This window comes from Coloeus monedula (genome assembly GCF_965178545.1).
Source record: "Coloeus monedula genome assembly, chromosome: 19".
In the NCBI taxonomy this organism is placed as follows: domain Eukaryota; kingdom Metazoa; phylum Chordata; class Aves; order Passeriformes; family Corvidae; genus Coloeus; species Coloeus monedula.
Window position 1 is genome coordinate 12,318,824 of NC_138799.1, and position 15,573 is coordinate 12,334,396.

The 15,573-nt window shown below is 37.7% G+C and overlaps 1 protein-coding gene across 1 annotated transcript in view; it reads right to left on the bottom strand.

Moving 5' to 3' along the window:
* The window catches only part of CCDC57 (coiled-coil domain containing 57), a gene marked incomplete at both ends in the record, with an annotated part of 36,667 nt that overhangs the window by 2,041 nt on the left and 19,053 nt on the right, over positions 1-15,573 (bottom strand). The window contains 4 exon segments of the mRNA XM_082294211.1: positions 5,172-5,397; positions 5,761-5,883; positions 12,039-12,169; positions 12,927-13,155. Coding sequence (XP_082150337.1) covers positions 5,172-5,397; positions 5,761-5,883; positions 12,039-12,169; positions 12,927-13,155 — 709 coding nt within the window.

Here is a 15,573-nt window from a genome sequence, read left to right on the forward strand (position 1 = left end):
AAACTATAGTTGTAACTAGTAAAGGCTACTTAGTTAGGTGTTTGGAACACCACCACAGAACACAAGCATTCTATATGGCTACTTTTAAGTTTTGGACCATCAAAAATGTGTGCTAACAGAAATTTAAAACCAACCACTGCAAACTTGTACGGTTAGTTCCAAAAATTAGGAAAAGATAACAAATCAATACCCCAGAATTAGAAATACTATTTAAAGTGAAATATCCTAAGAGAATACTGAATGAAGACCTTACTGTGTTCTGGTTCTGCTTGGGACTGCTCACATCTGTGAAGGACCTTGAATAAGATTGGCATGAATATGCACTGTGCAGCAAAACTTAAATGCAGTAGCTTGGTTTCCACACCAATGAAAAAACACACCTAATTTACAAGCCTGCAACTTACTTTCAAAAGTGACCTTGGTAACCAGAGCTAGCAAGATCATAGCTAACCACCTAAACTGCTTTTGAAAATGGCACTAAATATTTAGTGTATTGAAATGCTTAACATGTCTTCTATTTGATGTGTGTTAACTTCAGCCAGAAATTAACATTCATAGATTTTTTTTTTTCTCAGGATGAAAGGATGATATGTAGACATTTTGTATAGACAAACTGAAATTTCCCCAGATGGAAGTTTCATTTAAGAAATTTGTCACTAGATATTTGCTTTTGTCCAACAGTGCTTTTGAAGGAACACCAACTCAAACAAGTTCCTATTCAGGAGAAGAACATAGTAAATGAAGGAAATGTAACTAGGGGATTAGTTAATATTTGTGAAACACTTCAAAGATGAAGTTTTATGTAACGCAGAAAAGAGATCATGAGTCTTTCTCTGATTGGAGCTGGAATGAAGCCAGAGCACTGTTTCTGTTTGTTAATATTCTACCAGATTCTTTCTTTGGCCGGCTTTTTACCCACATGGATTGCTCTTAGAACTGTCAGTGATGTCAAAGCTGTTGAAATTCTGTCTAGTGTGGAAACACTTAAGATAACTTTTGATCCATGAAGTGTGGAATTTCAGACGACACAGCTTTGCAAGTAACAATGAGAATTACAGTACAAGAAACTCCCCTATCTAAGCTCAAGTAGTAAATCAAAAAAGTTACTTTACCTCAAAGCAGCTCACTCCTGTTCTTTTTTAGGCTACAATGTAAACCCAAATTATTAAACCCAGGACACAGTTCTGAGTACCTGTGGAGGTAGGGTTTCTCAAAAATGTGGGATGTGAAAATACAAAGTTTCATCTACACTAAATATGTATAAGTCAAATGACTAGTGGGGACATATCTTGCCTTACACCCTTATTCCCCCTGCACCGACCCCAGCCTCAGCTGACCCAAGGATAGCTAATTGGAGCTGATAAGGAGCTTTTCACACAGTAGCACACAGCACCTTTCACAGTATTGGCTTCATGCTAAATGCAGTATTACAGCTGAACTTCAGTAGGTGATATTTGCTTTTTTCCCCCCCTCTGAAAAACTAGTATCTTCAATAGCAAGTAATAACTTTATTAAGATAAGTAGAAGAAAATTAGTTTCCATTTTCTAAATGTTTTACAAAGCTTCCCCTCCTCCTGCTTAGCATTTGCTCTAAAATCAAAAATGGCCCTATAGCCCACAGATGAATGAAGAAAACTTGCAGCATGTACAGAAGCTAATCACCTGGCTGTACATGTGTGCCATGATTTTCAGAGGAAAGCATAGAACTCTTCTGATAAACAACTTTCCTTTGAGGGTGGCTTGTCATCAGCATTCAAGGTGCATATGATGTGGATCACCAATCAAAACCTCCCACCTGCTCTCAACCTCTGGGATAGAGCATTTAAAAAGTAAAGAAATACAGAGGTGTATTTCTTATTTGTACAGCCTGTGTATCCCATGTAGCCTTTTAATATCATCAAGGCTTGTACCTGTCTACCTCTAGGAGGTTCTTTTTCTTTCAATGATACTGAACAATAAAAATACCTGAAGGAGGAACCCATGTTCCTTCTAAACACCTTCCTTCTACTTATCTGCAGAATTAACACACAAGCTATTAAATCAGTCTAATTTCTACTGTACAAACTAAAAATTAGCAGCTAGAGTAAGAAGAGAGAAAATTAAAATATCTCATAGCCTTTTGACTTGCTTGGAAGCTTACACAAGGTCTGAATTTTATGGTGAAATGAATAAAGTGTATGACAGTCCACTTCAGTAATCAAGATGTAGTCATTAACTCTTCAAACCACATTGAGTCATTGCATTGTGTAATATGTTGGAAATACAGCAAATTTCAGGGCTTACTTGACATGCCAACCATTTTGAGGCTGTTTTGTACATTAAAAAAAAATGAACGAAACTGTTCAACAGGTTCAGAAAAATCATTTTCATGCTACAATTTTCTGTTTCACCAGAAATTCCAACAAAACACATTTACTGGTGTTACCAACTTGGAAAGAGTTGAACTTGGGGAAAAAAGTTTGAATAAGCAAACTAACTTGCGTGCTTTGTTGCAAATAATTTTTTGTCACTGAGCTGCCAAGCCTCTGTGTACGTCACTGGTACCTGAAAGCCCAGTTCTGAGTTACTCTGTCTCAATGACAGTTCTATCCATTGTAACAATGTATTTGACCAACGTATTAAATTCAAGTGAGTGGTTTTAAACAGGAAGATTGAATTAATTTCCATACCTCAAGCATGAAAAACAATGCAAGCCTCTGCTAAAAATCAGAAGCAGAACTTAAAAAATTGTCTACAATGCTTCTAAGGCGATGTTGTTCCAAAAAAGAACAATTTTGCTTTTTTTTTTTTTTTTCTGAAATGCAGAATTCAGTCCAGTAGAATTAAGGATACCTTTTCCTGAGGGAGAAAGCTAAGCAGCAAAAAAGAGTGTTTAAAAATTGTATTCTTGCAGTGCAGTATTTCAGGGCCTGCATGTTTGAATAAGAAGTCCACTCTGGTGCTCCACATACAAATCTGGATGCAGATATCAAAGTAAACTTGGTCTCAGGAAAATATTATGCCTTATTGATGTTTCACTCGTTTCACATTGGCAGTATCATCTGTCCCTTTTGCTATTTTCTAGATCCCCAAAAATCTACATTAAGTTTTGCAACAGTGGCTCGAAATTTCTAGACATTAAGAAACTCATGTCCTTGTAAGGCTGCCAGAGCTGTTGCATCACACATACAGCAGCATGAAACTGCATGGCACTATCAGTAATGTTTCAAAGACATCCTTTTGCTTATCCTGTCAATATAGGCCTGACCTGAAATACTCTTCCTATTTCAGTCCCAGCCTCACAAAAAAAGCACATGAATCATGAGTGTCAGCACTATGTCCATTCCAGTCCTCCAGGTCTGTCAATGCATATTACTTTGTCCCTGCAATGCACTGCTGTTGTGAATAAATACACTTATCATCCACTCTTCATTTTGAAAGCCCTTTTAAGTATTATTTTTTCTTGTGAGCTACTAAAGATGGTTCATTGCCTCCATAAACTGGTTTAAAAATAGATGTAACATAGGCTGGATAGGACCTGTGGGTGAAACGTCACAGTGCTTATCACTCCCTGCTCAGAACACAACTTGTGTCCATTGACACTTTTCACTGTCCACCTCTAAGAATCTGGTTCTGTCTTCTCCAAAATCCCTCACTGGGTAGCTAAAAAGCAGCAATCAGGTCACTCACCGACTCTCTTCTACACTGAACAACCCAGTTCTCTAAACCTCTTCTCATGTAATGTGTTCCTGTGCCCCAGTCATTTAGTGGCTCTCCACTGGACTACAGTTTGTCAATCTTTTGTACAGGAGGGTCCAAAGCAAAGTGGTCTCACAAGTACCAAACAGAGGAGAACTAATCACTTCCCTTGATCCAGTGATTGCATTCTTGTTCCTGCAGTCTGTATGTGATTAACAGCATATGAATATCTATGTACAGCTCATTTGAAAAGTCTAAATGGCTGCCATATTACTGCACAGATACTGTCAGATCTCAGGAATAATGACAATGATAAAAATAATAATATTAAGGCAAAAAGCCCAAGCAATTCACATAAGGCCTACAGCATTTTGAAAAATAACTTATTGAAAGCTACACCTCTAATTAAAAAAAAAACAACAAAAAACACCTTTACTGGAACATTCTGGAGAAATGTTTGTGTGTCTGTTTATAAAGACCTTTTATAAAGAAAAGTCTAAAATCACTCTAGGGAACATACTCTGCTATTAGCTATCCCTAAAATTTTTCCATTATAATGTAAGTCCATTATTTTTTGTCCTATCTACAGCAGGTGTTAGTTTCCCAAAGTTTTGCCAATGAAGGATTACTTGATGAACAGACCAGTAATTTGAGATATGTAACATTAATCTGCAATACACTGCTCAGCATAATAGCTGCCATTAAAAAGTTCCTTAACAACTTGCCTGTAAAGAGGCTACACTTTACTGCATGTATCTTACAAATGGTGCTCTTGCTAAAATTTCCAATAACATGTGGTGATTTTTGTAGAAGCATAACACTAACTCATGTTCAGTCTATGACCTAGGTTCTACCTTCTCCTGTCATCCTAACCCTGATGCTGTCTCACATGTAAGGACTGGACACTGTCTTACATATAAAAATTTGTGCTTGCTTCTATTTTTTTCCTGTTCCAACTTGTTGCACTGGACTATAAAATTCTAGGGAATCCCCACAGCATATACCATCATTATGCCTGTGATGTCACCTTTTACTTTTAGGTCTTACCACTCTAAGCAGTATTGTAGCTATTAACCGGTAAAAGAAATAACAATTAAGCAATTAAGCAAGAATTCGCAAATTACAATTTGATCTAACAGTCACTTGGCAACACATGAAGTGTGCAGTTCTCAAGCAGACACTTTCATATTTGCCCCAGCTAAGTTTTAGACCATGTCAAAACAGAATTTGCATTTTCCAGGAGTACTTAGTAAAAGTGAAGAAGTATTTGCAATGATGGCATTTAAACCAGAGCTATATAGACATTCCTCTTAATTCTTTCTTCTGCTGGCAACAGTGAAATTCCCTTCAAGTAACTCATTTAGATTCTGATGACAGGACTGTTAACAACAGTAGCAGTATGTGAAAGAATTAGTGAATGGTGACAGAATCCACTGTACTTCCACTCTTCCAGAAGAGTCAAATACTGTGACTACTTTACAAAGCAGGCTTACCCTGGCTGGTGTTCTTTCGAGGACTGAGTATAGAAAGGCTTGATCCCGTATCTAAAATTTGACAAACACCTTGGCAGAAATTATGTGCTCTAGATGAAGAAAGCTGGACCTGCTGGACTTGACTAGGACTCTGACTGAGCAGCTGAACAATCTTTGAGGATGTATCTGCCTTTGTTGCTGAGGATGTATCTGGCCCATGATTTCCCATACAGAAATCTAGCCGAACCTGTTCAAATTCAAAGGTGATCTTACAGACATATATACTTTTCACACCAAAGGCATCAGAAAATTGGTTAAATTTCAAAGTGGCATCTTGGACTTGGAAAAATAGAAGGTTTCAGCAAGAGGCAAGACAGAAATTATTATTTTTAATTTTAAAAGATTGTACAAGAAGATTAATTACAACATCATGGCAGTGATTGAGAAACCCTAGTTTATTTAGTGTTAACAAATACTATTTTGTACAGGAACAATGCATAATTTTAAAAAGACATAGGTTTTTCAGTCTTCCAGGAGATGACTGTTTAGCAATTCAGATTGAAAAATCCAAATGAAGGTGAATTACATTGATCATAAAACTGCACTGTACCTCAGCGGATGGTACTTCTGTTTCTTCCCCACAGCTGCTTGGAGCTTCTTCTTCCTTTAAGCTAGGGCAGGCAATAAGAGAAGAGAACCTCGAAGGATGCTGTTGCCTTGCATACCACAGCTCCTAATGTGAAATATTACATTAACACAAGAAACTCATGGTCCCTGAAACTAATACCCTTATAGCTCAGTTTGCTGTTACACTGCTAGATTTAAAAGAATGAATTACAAATTATGTTCCCTTCAGTTCAACAGGGCCAAACTACCCTTCTAATAAACCTAGTATCAAATCTGTTTAAAATTCACATTTCCTGGTGCTGTTACTATCACCTTGCTTGTTGCTCAATCTTATATTGTCAGGGTTCTTCTTGACTTTTGTATTTTCTTATGATTAAATTACATAAGAAAAGCTCCAAAAAATAAAGCAGCTGTGGAAAAGTAAATTGTCAGCAGCTAAAATAAACTAATTTACCTCTCAAAGTTTCACCAACTTTCAACTTGTAGTAATTAAAGTGAGATTTGATGAAAAGCAAACTGCTTCAGCTCTGTCAAAGGAGATACAAATAAACATCAAAGTCTTTTGCTATGTATTTAAGACTAAAGAAATAAAATGTGAGCCCATTACGTAAAGTAACTGACAGTGAAATTCCTGTAACTCTGACAGTAATATATTATCTTGGTTTTTTGTAAGGATGAAGATCTTGGAACGCGGGAGCAAATGTAGCCTGGCCGGTAAGAGTAATCACCTAGAATAAAAACACCCAAACTAGAATACTAGTAGTCTTTGGAAGGTCAGTCTGGAGCTCAGCTCTAGTGTAGGAGCTGAAGCCTCAGGAGGTATGTTCTGGACAAAGAGCAGCCTGGAATGAGAGTACGGAACAGCCTGGATGTAAGAAGAGCTATCCTTTCTAGTCTGGACAAATGATGACTCAAAAGTTCCAGAGGTGGAAGGATACTCAGTGACAGCCACTTCAGCCAGGACCTCCAAGCAACCCATCAGCTGAAGAGATTGAACTACTGCTCCCAGAGTTTAGCTTGCCATCTGGAAACTCACAGTCAAATTCTACCTCACCAAGTGCCATAGTCATACTGTATTTTTTAGATCTATCTTACAAAAGCAAGAATCATCTTTAATAATTTTTAACAGAACATGGGAGACACAAGATGTGTAGAAAAATACAAACACAGTATCTTTATCTTGCTCATTGAAAATAAGGCAAGAGTAGACTGGGATGGATGGATATGAATATTCATTGGTCTTAATTTGAGAGTCAGCTAAGTTCTAAGACGAGCTGTGAAAGAAAGAATAATTAAAGAGGTAGAAAAGGAAAAAAAATGTGGTTTTTAATTGTGGCAGTTTTGCCCAGATCTGGAAATCACATTTATATATGTTTGGTATAAGCATTTGGCTAATCTTTTTCAAACCTCAGTTCCAGCAGTGAAGAGATGAAACAAGCAAGTTACAGGAGACGAAATAAGCAGCTTGTTTAAAAACAAGGTCTACTCAAGTGGATTGCTGAACCCTAATTTCCTTTGTAAAAATTGCTTCCAGTGTTAACGTTTAATAAACAGGTCACTATTTCTGAAACAGTGAACTGAAAGTTCAAGTGAACAAAGGACGCCAAGCTTGTCACTTTAGGCTAATAAGAGGATCACAAGCATCTGGAAAAAATTGTATATCCATAAGCATGCTGAGGAATTCCACAATAAGTTTATTTGTTGGCGGACCACATTCCAGGCACCCTGCACACTGTAACAGCTGCCTCACCTATTCTCTTTAGAAACCCCACAAGAGGGAGGTCAGAATCATATGCTTAGGACTGTCACCTAGGACTGAAGTTTTCACTTTGGAGTTTAACTTCAAAAGAAGTTAAAGATTTCCTGCTCCAGAAGCAGCCCATCCCACTGTCCCACAAGATGTAGTATTGATATGCTAGTGAGGCTATGTACTTGATGTTCTCAAATTCTTTTCTCCGAGAACCCTCCTCACGCTACAACAAGATGCTAATACTTCTTGTGGCGTGCTGCTGTAACAGCTCTTGATCAGGTCCTCAGACTGTCAATGAAGAGTTGAAAAACAGTGCTGCATTCCTGTTTTGTCGCAGAACTCAAATAATTTGAATCTTCTCAGTCTCCCAGTGCAGATGGCTGTGTCATACTATGGTATGTCCTAACTCATATTTTTGATGCACTCACTAATACTTTTGACATCAAAAGAACTTGATTAGATAAATTTGATAAAATATACCAGAATCTCCAGCTCACATTGCACTTATCTGACTGACCTGTTACAGTCCTCAATTTCTGTTGTCGTAGACTATCTGCTCTATCTGAGGAAGAATAAGTCTCCATTAGCTCTGGAAAGATACAGCAGATGGCATTCTCAGTTTATCACTGTCAGATAGATGTTTACAATGCTTGCTCACACGGCAATCTTTAAAACTTCTTCATTGACTAATGGGCAATAAAGAAGAACAGGGACTTATTTTCACTCAAGCAATCAGTTCAAATTTGGTTATAATTGACTCTAGCAGCACAGCCTTTTGGACTTCAGGCAACCTTTGTCTACCAGACAGGAGTGCCCCTCCTGTTGGATACCTTCTGCTAGGAAGAAGCTAAGAGAAATTCAAGTACCTTCTGCTAGGAAGAAGCTAAGAGAAATTCAAGTACCTGTGGTCGGATGTCCAAATGCAGTGTTCATCCCTGCCAGGTTCCCTTAGAACATATTCAAAAATGTTCCCATAGATTCAGTCTGACAAATTCACCTTAGCCAAGGAATATATGTATTCATTTTCTTTCCCAAATAATATGCCTCTTCTGGGTGAAATACTCCTGCATATTTTGGATGCTTGGAGAGCCTTTTCCTTTCAGACTCAAATGTGTGAGCCCTCCAAAAAAGTACTACTTGTTTTTACTACTATTCTTGATCCAGGAGAATAGCAATCCTGTGCAGAAGCTGCATAACTGTTTGCCTAAAGACCAGATTGCCTAAAGACCATTGAACTTGACCCTGTCAGTACTTGTTCTCAAATTTAATTGCTGGATGACCTTTGCACTTCAAACTTGTACAGTATTTTCTTAGATCTACTAACCCAGAAGTTTTTGTAATTAGTCCAGCTAACATCCCTGATGGGTACAGTCACATGGCTAATCTGTAGTGCTGTTTTACTTCACAGGAGAAGAAATATATCTGGTTGTTTTGGCATAACTAAATTGCCAAAACGATTGGGCCAGCCGAGTCACTTAACCTTCCTTTACCTAATTTGTAGCATTTACTCGAAGCAACGGAGGTAAATATGCTTTTTCTTTTTTTTTTTCTTTAGCATCATTCTTAACTGTAAGAAAAATAAAATATTAATTAGAATTTACTTACACTGGCTCTTTTTTAAGAAACTCACTTTTGTCATTCAAACTGTCTGGCCAGATGGTTCATATACTTCATAGTATACCTAGGCCAACCAGATAACTTTTGAAGAATTAGTGATAATTGCAAGCTAAAAGCCCCACAGGATGGCATGCTTAACACAAAGGCATAGTTATTCCATCTTTTTAGAATGTGTCTAGGTATGAAAATGTCTAAGACATTTTTAGAATGTATTGAGATGACAAAATTTTCAAGTAGATAGCTGAAAGTTGTGATTTCTTAGTGCAATATGACAACACGGTGGGATTATATCCCGTATGGTTTCATATTATCTAGAGATAATTCTACAGATTTTAGTAGGTGAAAAGAGAAACATTTAACTTCAATCTCTTACATATTCCTGAATGAACTTTAGTAATCCACAAAAAGGCTCTGGTCTAGGCTCTCAAAACTTTTTTTGATTTCAATTAAGACAGGTAGGAATACATAAAGGGAGAATTAAAAATAAACAGAGGACATTAGCTTAAATTCAGCTGATTTTCTCCCCCAAAGGCAGAGGAGACTGTAGTTTCAAACTAATATGCTGGAGGCTGACTGCTTGGAAAGCAGCTCAGCAGATAAGAAACAAGAGACCTGGGGAACTGTGAGTTGAACATGAGGCAGCAATGCATTCACGAAGCCTTCAGCTAACAGCATACTTAACTGCACCAAAAAAAGTACTGCCAGCAGGCCAAGGGAGGTGATGATTTCCTCTACCAAGCACTGGTGCAACCACATTTAGAGTATTGTGTCCACTTTTGGGCTCCCCAGCATGAGAAAGACATGAACATAATGCAGCAGCCACAAACAGCAAACCAGCAAACAGCCACAAAGATCATCAGGGAATTGGAACATCTGACGTAGAAGGAGAGGCTGGGGCAGCTGGCCTTGCTGGCCTCCAGAAGAGATAGATCAAGAGTGATCTTTTCAACATGTATAAGCATCTGATGAGGATGGTGGAAGGAGATAAAGATGACTGAGTTGGAGTCTTCTCAGCAGTATACAGTGGAAGACCAAGTGACAATGGGCAAAAGGTAAGTACAGGACACCTCACTTAAGTATAAGGGGAAAGAATACCCCAACCAAATGCCAACCTTCTTTATTGAGAGAGTGACCAAACACCGTAACAACTTGCCCAGAGTGGTTCCCAGAGGAAGTGTTTCCCCAGCTAAACTTGGTTAATAATTCTGCTGCAGTTTTATACCTCAGAGCAACAACCTCACCCTTTCTGAAAGAACATTGTTCACTGCCCTCAAAACTACAATGACAATCAACCGTTCTGACTCAATCCTCACAGGAACAAATCTGCTGATGAATTAAGTACATAGTGAAATCCTGATTATCAAAGTTACTGGGAGGTCTACCACTAACTACTAGGGAAACCAGGATTTATTCATTAGTCTCTCTGATAAATGTTGCAATTTAACTATTAAATGTTGTATTTTAATTACAAAATATATGACAGGTTAACTATACATCCTGCTTTCATATATGGAAAAGGTGCTATTATAGTCATTTGGACATGGGTGCTTTAAAATCCCACCACTGTATTTGGAAATATCCTCACTGATTAATCATCTTAATGTTTATGTTAGAACACAGTGCAAGTCCTTCAAATGGCCTTTCTTGCTTAGTTAAAACTAAGCCTTAATAAATTTGTAATTTAGGATTGCATTTATGCTGCATAAACACGTGTATTTCTGAAATACCTTGGCTGAAGATCATGTTTTAAAATATTACTTTTGAAGTCCCAAACCCTTTAAACTTATAGGGAACCATCTGCCTTATGGCCTAATGGTGTTTCCCAGGGCTCAATTTTAGGGTCAATTCTCTCCAGTCTTTGATCAACGACCTGGACACGTGAGTTGAGTGTACACTAAGTTTGCTGATGATATTAAATGAGAAGGACTCATCGATTCCCTTGTGGGTAGAGAGACCTTACAAAGAGATCTTGATAGACTGGAATGCTTGGCAATCACCAACTGCATGAAATTTAATGGAAGCAAAAGAGCTGGATTCTGTACCTGGGACTAGTCATGGATGTCTGTATACACTGTGGGACAAGAGGCTGAAGTGCAGCCCTGAAGAAAGGGATCTGGGGGTTTTGATTGTTGGCAAGCTCAGCACGAGTCAACAGTGGCCAGAAGTGCCAGCTGTGTCCTCAGTATGTTAAGCATAGTACAGCCAAACAGCCAAAAGGAGTGAATGTCCCACTATGCTCAGCATTGGTATGGCCTTACCTCAAGTACTGTGTGCATTTTTAGGCTCCACAATATGAGAAGAATATAGAAATATTAGAATGTGTCCAAAGGAGGGCAACAAAGATGGTGAAAAGACTAGATGGCTAGATTTATGAGGAGTGTCTGAGGATACTTGGCTTGTTCAGCTTAAAAAAGAGGAGGCTGGTGGATGACCTCATTGCTCTCTATAACTTCCTTCCATGATGGGGGAGCAGAGTAGGAGGTGCTGATCTTTGGTTTTGGTGTCTGGTGATAGCATGTGGAGGAATGGCTTAAATCTTCATCAAGGGAAATTCAGACAATTCTTCCCTGAGAGGGTGGTCAAGCAGTGGAACAAACTCCCCAGGGCATGGTCACGGCCCCAAGCCTGTCTGTGTTCAAAAAGCGTTTGGGATAATGCCCTTAAGATAAACGGCTTAACTTCTAGGTTGTCCTGTGTGACATCAAATTCAAAGATCCTCATGGGTTCCTTCCAGCTCCGGATGTGCAATCATTCTAAGGAACCTTCCAAAGATAGATTTGAGCTAAACTCAGTAAGAGTAATTGAAATACAGAATTTTAAGGTAAGTTATATTCATAGAATTATAACTGGCTTAATGGCTCATTATCGCTAGATTTCAGAGAGCATATAATTACCTGTGATGAGAGTCTGTGCTGTAGATGATTTAGAACTGATAGCTGACACTGTGTTCTTTTGACAAGTTCTCTTGGAAGAAGACTACCAATACAGATTGTGCAGTGTTTAGAGCTAACAGGATGCCAAAGTCCTATAAAAGAAAGAATATACTGAGGAAGGCATTCTTTGTTGTTATTTTGTCATCAATATTACATTTCCAGCAAGTGTTTACAGCAGGTATAAATGAACCACAGAACACGGGCCTTCTCATTGCAGATGGTTTCAATGCTATGCAGAAATGGGCCTTGTGGTTTTTTCCTTGCTTCATTGCCAGAAGAACTATGCATGGAACTCAAATATCCACAGTGAAATCTTTTTACATTATATATACTCTTAATTCAAGTTTACTCTACAGTAAGCTTATTCTGCTTTCTCTTCCACTTTCCTAAAGCATTAGTTTTTATTCCAAGAGATACAGTACATCTTTTCTGCTCATAAACAAAGTCTTAAAGTTCAAGTTCCAGTTCGCACACTGACATCTAGGCACCTCATCTAAGATGTTTATCAACAGAAGTCACCACATACAGACTCTATCTAAGTGTATCATCATGTGCATTAAAATTGTTTTACAATTACTCATTGGTATGTTTACTCTTCCACACATAAGCTAGTTAGAAGCGTACTACATACAGACTCATTGTTCTATCTTAGCATCTCCTATCACAGGATAATCTTACTTGCAAGGATTAGTACCACAGTCTCACATGAGCTATGCAGATCAGGGATCAGTCAGGTCCAGCACCTTGTTTTTATAACAAAGCCTCGCTTTCTCCAGCTCAAAGGATGAACTGATTCCCCTGTTTTATTCCAAATATATAAGCTAGCACTTTTCTTTAGAATAAATTTACCTTCTTTTAACAGCATTCCAAGTTCTGCCCTGAGTCTGTTTCCCATTTCAATCAGCTGCTGCTTTTCTTGGCTCAGAATTGAGATTTTTCTTGCTGCTTCCTTGAGTTTATTTTGCATTCCTCGTAGAGTGCATTTGACACAATACTGACAACCAACACCAGTACCTACATCAGGTAACTGTTGTCCAAAATCTACCATGTTTTCTTCAAGAACTTTGGGTTCTGGCTCCTGAATAAAACAGACAGTGCTTATAATGAATATTTTGAAAGTGAGGTCTGTAGGTTCAGAGATCTGTACAAATACGCATGAGAAGCCAGTTGAGGAAAATGTGTAAAGCTGAAGACTACGGCCCATTTTTTAGGGTCCATTTTCAAGATTATGTTAGCAGTATAGGGCAAATTAAACTGTGGAGCAAAACACTCTAACAGCCTGAGACATTCCCACAGATATTGTTAACTATCAGCATAAAATAATACACATAACTGTATAACTGTAAACTAAAGAACATTTAATTTTAAGATAAAATGTGGAAAAAGCCTCTTTATACCAAATAGCAATCTGCTACAAATCCTTCTTTTTTTAGCCATTGTGTACATACAAACATAAGGGGTAGATATGACTTAAAACATTTACTGAAAAGTAAAGATTCTACAATCTGTTTTGTCTCTGCCAACCTGAGTCCACCTGCAGATATATATTATGATAAGGTATATACCCAAAAGACCACATCCTTGTTTTTCAAAACCTATATACTGTCTTCTTTCAGTCCCCACAGAGGAGACTTTTTGATATCCATTTAAATAGTCATCATTCACTGAACAGTTATCTCCCTATAAACATTTTACATTTCACACATTGCCACAAGTATCTAAATGTATCATGTGCATTAAAATTGTTTTATAATTACTCATTGGTATGTTTACTCTTCTACATATAAACCAGTTAGAAGCGTACTACACTAACTGTGCAATCTGAATCAGTTTTCGACTAAATCGCTCTAAACACTACAATTCAAGAAGTACACATTGAAAGCTATTGTCCATACTGAGAAAAAACCAAACCATTGTTGCCTTATTGTGCCATGCAACTCCCATGCTCTTATTTCTTTGGATAGTTTCATCATGAAAAGGAAGGCTCTTGAAAACATACAGGAAAAGCATGCAGGCCTACAAACAGTATGGGGGAGAAAGGTAGAGAAATTAGTGCAGGACTAGAGTCTAAAAATACTAAGACAGCAAAGTAAAAGGAAAAAGGAACACCACTTTGACATGCATCTATTTGTATAAAAGGAATTAATACAAGTAGCCACCAATTCTTACAGTCTTGCCTTCCTCAGTGCAATTGACATACTAAGGCTTAACATAAAGAGAGGTGAAGGCAATGACCAGTTATGGCACCACTCGTTCTCACACTGTGGACCACCTTCACCAGATCAAAAGGCAAAACCACATCACCTGCCTGGGGCATGGGATGCCACTTGCTTAAACTTTTATTTTTCCTGAACTTTCCAGAAAAAGATTCCACAGCATTGCACAGAAGTTTGGTATGTTTTTTGTTTGTTTTTTTTTTTTTTTCAGGTGACAGACTGTAAGCTGTAGAGTTAGGAGTGGAACTCAGAAATCTTTTTACCTTTAGATCTGTGCAAAATTCTGCAGTACAAAAGAGAGAAAACACTGAAAAAATGGGTACTAAGGAAGAGTGGAAGGAAAAACTCTCCTCAGAGCTGATACAAAATAAAAATACACACACACTCAAAAGTTTACATGCTCTTTTTACTAGTTTCCACAATAAACTTTCCTCTTCTTCTTTAGCATTGGAGTCTATAATTTCTAGATTATGGTTACAGAAACTGTTATATTAAATGGAAAATAGAAAACTAAAACTATGGCTCTCTTTACTGACTTCACACCTGCACCCCTATGTTTAGTCACCATTATTGCTCAACAGATTCTGAACTCCCTGAGGTAGAAACATTTTTGCCTGTAATTCTTCATGGCCTTAACTACATCCTTAGCATGCAATTAATAAATGTAAGAAGCACAGAAAAAGTGCAGAAAAGTGCTAAAGATAAGCACTTGTGAAATCCAGTAAGAAATTAAAATGAAGTTTTGCCTATTGTTTTTAAGAGATTTTCAGGGCTGCTTCCAGCTCAGTCTAAGAAGTCTTGTTATGTACTGAGAAAGAAAATATAAAGCAGACAGCAGAAATAGGCAGGAAACAATACTTCAACTTCAGTGAAGACAGCATCAACTACAATTCCAGCATTTTATTCCCTTGAAGTTTTGGCCTGCATATCCCCTATTTGCTACGTGTCTATACATATAAAGCATAAGTAATTCAGCACTTCACAATGAAGGTGCAAATCACTGCCTGAAATTGTTCCTGTTCTCATATCCAGCCATGAGCATTCAATTATAATTCAGCATCATGAAGCAAAAGATTAACCTCTGGAACAGAGAAAGTTCATATCTTACAGTCTCCAAGGCAAAGTCACTCTCAATTTTTTTTTTTTTAAGGCTCTATCCTCACTTACAGAAATGCAAAGAAAATCAGAATGCACCTTGGACAGTAGTTTGTAAAACATTTTCTGCAGCAACAACAAAAATGAATTGGTATAAAATGTAATTTTCACCTAATTCTGGAAGT